This window comes from Phaethon aethereus (assembly GCF_964289735.1).
Source record: "Phaethon aethereus genome assembly, chromosome: Z".
NCBI lineage: Eukaryota > Metazoa > Chordata > Aves > Phaethontiformes > Phaethontidae > Phaethon > Phaethon aethereus.
Window position 1 is genome coordinate 80,019,725 of NC_138577.1, and position 1,881 is coordinate 80,021,605.

At 50.2% G+C, this 1,881-nt stretch overlaps 1 protein-coding gene across 1 annotated transcript; it reads right to left on the bottom strand.

Annotated features, from left to right (window-relative positions):
• Positions 1 to 357: 357 nt before the first annotated feature.
• Positions 358 to 1,545, bottom strand: PGAP4 (post-GPI attachment to proteins GalNAc transferase 4; the record flags this gene model as incomplete). Its single annotated transcript, XM_082013276.1, has 1 exon — positions 358 to 1,545. The coding sequence occupies one exon, from the start codon at positions 1,543 to 1,545 to the stop codon at positions 358 to 360; it is 1,188 nt and encodes a 395-aa protein (XP_081869402.1).
• Positions 1,546 to 1,881: the final 336 nt, after the last annotated feature.

Below are 1,881 nucleotides of genomic sequence, written 5' to 3' on the forward strand. Positions count from 1 at the left end.
TGTTGCCCTAAGGTGAGGATTTCTGTAACCAATGTAAAGGACAGTAGGCAGCGTAGCTGTTTGTATTGGTGTGAGAACTTTTCCCTAAAAATCATTAAGGAGAGTAGACAATCCAAAACCCTCAGTGGGAATCCTCCACTCCCCCCCCGCATGATGCATGATGACTAGTTATGAGTATATATTAAACAGGATCTGCATGTACATAAGTTTAAGAAGCTTTTTTTGAAATAAAGTTATTTTTTGTCCACCTGAAGGCACAGGATGGCCAAGTGTGAGCAGCACAACATCCAAGTTTGCACAGTCTCTTTGCCCATTGGCAAGTTCTCTGGGCTTTGTGCCTGGAAAGGCATGAATAAATCACAGCAGTTTTGGGTTGTCATTTAGCCGAAGGCTGGAATACATTCCCACATGCCGGACCAGGTTGGGTTCCACCACATAGGCATTCTCCCCCTTAGTATGCAGCAGCGAATAGAGGGCAATATCCTTAGCAAAACCCTGGCGGCAGTGCAGCCCCTTCAAGTAACCTAAGGCACGGCGGGCAGAAGGAGCTGAGAAGAGCATGGCAGGCGTGCAGCACTCAGTGACCGGAACAATATTATACAGCGTGGGGGCCAGCCGGCGCAGCTCCAGGATGTAATGCCGTCCCACCAGCTCTGACAAAGCCATACTGTACAAAGCAAAGAACAAGATAATGGGCCAACTGAGGCTGGGGCGCCCAGTTGCACAGGAGTACATGCAGTTCAGCACAGGCCCCAGAAACATGCCCAGACCCAGCCATTCGAGGATTCTCATGGGTTCGGGGTTGAAGTAGCGCTGAAGCCTCTCAGGATGGTAAAGCTTGAAATAGAGTGCATCTCTGAGGTATGGTTTGGAAAACCGGGCCAACAAGAGGTGCTGCAAGACAGTGAATATCTCCTCCTCTGGCACAGCATCATCTTCCACTATGAGGATGTATTCTGGGTTGTACACCAAGAGCGACTGCTCAAGGCAGAAGATGTAGTCCTGCTTCTCCTTCTCAAACTGGTTCACTCTGGGGTCAGGGTTCTCCCCAGTTTTGTCACGACTGACCATAGGAAAGAAGCTGCTCAGCAGCTTCACATCCTGATGGCTACTGGGGTCTGACTCCACATTACAGAGGAGGATCTGGTGGCTCTGGCAACGTGTACCACATTTCTGGAGGAGGCGGTGGAAGTGGGAGGCCACTTGCAAGACATAGTGGAAATCATTCCTCCTCTGCACAGTGATAATGGTGACCAGCAGCAAGGGCTGGAAGGCATCACTGCCAGAGGCTTTGGAGGCATTTGGTATCTGCAGCTTCTCAAAATAACGGAGGGCAGCCTGGCCCTCCTGCTGATTCTGCTCCAGGAACTCCTGGCTCATGGGGTTCAGGTGCCAGCGCCGCAAATAGAAGTAAGAGTGGAGGAGCCGGTGGCAAATCAAAGGTGCGAGCACACCAAATGTCACCACAGCCAGTGTGAGGAGATGGATAAAAGGACTGGACCAACGGCACCACCTCCCATAAAGCTGCCAGGCTTGGTGTAACATGGCTACTGCAGGAGAGCACCCCTGCTCTATTCATGCCCTCACTCCTTCACTTCTGATGCATCCTCCCTGGATTGCAAGGTATCACTGGGGCACTGGCTGCCCAACTGCACAATTTGTTCAAGCCTAGAGTGGAAGAAAAAAGATGGTTAATGAAATAGGAACTGTCAGAGTGAGAAGACCGTGATTTGAGAAAATGGAAAGCTGAGGGCTAGTCATTGAGTAAGCCAAAATAAAAGGCCCCCAAGGAGTACCTTGTAGTGGGCGCATCACAGAATTGTCACAGGAGGTTGAGAAAAGCTGAGCTAAAGTTATTTTTCAGCAAAGTTCCCCTAAGGC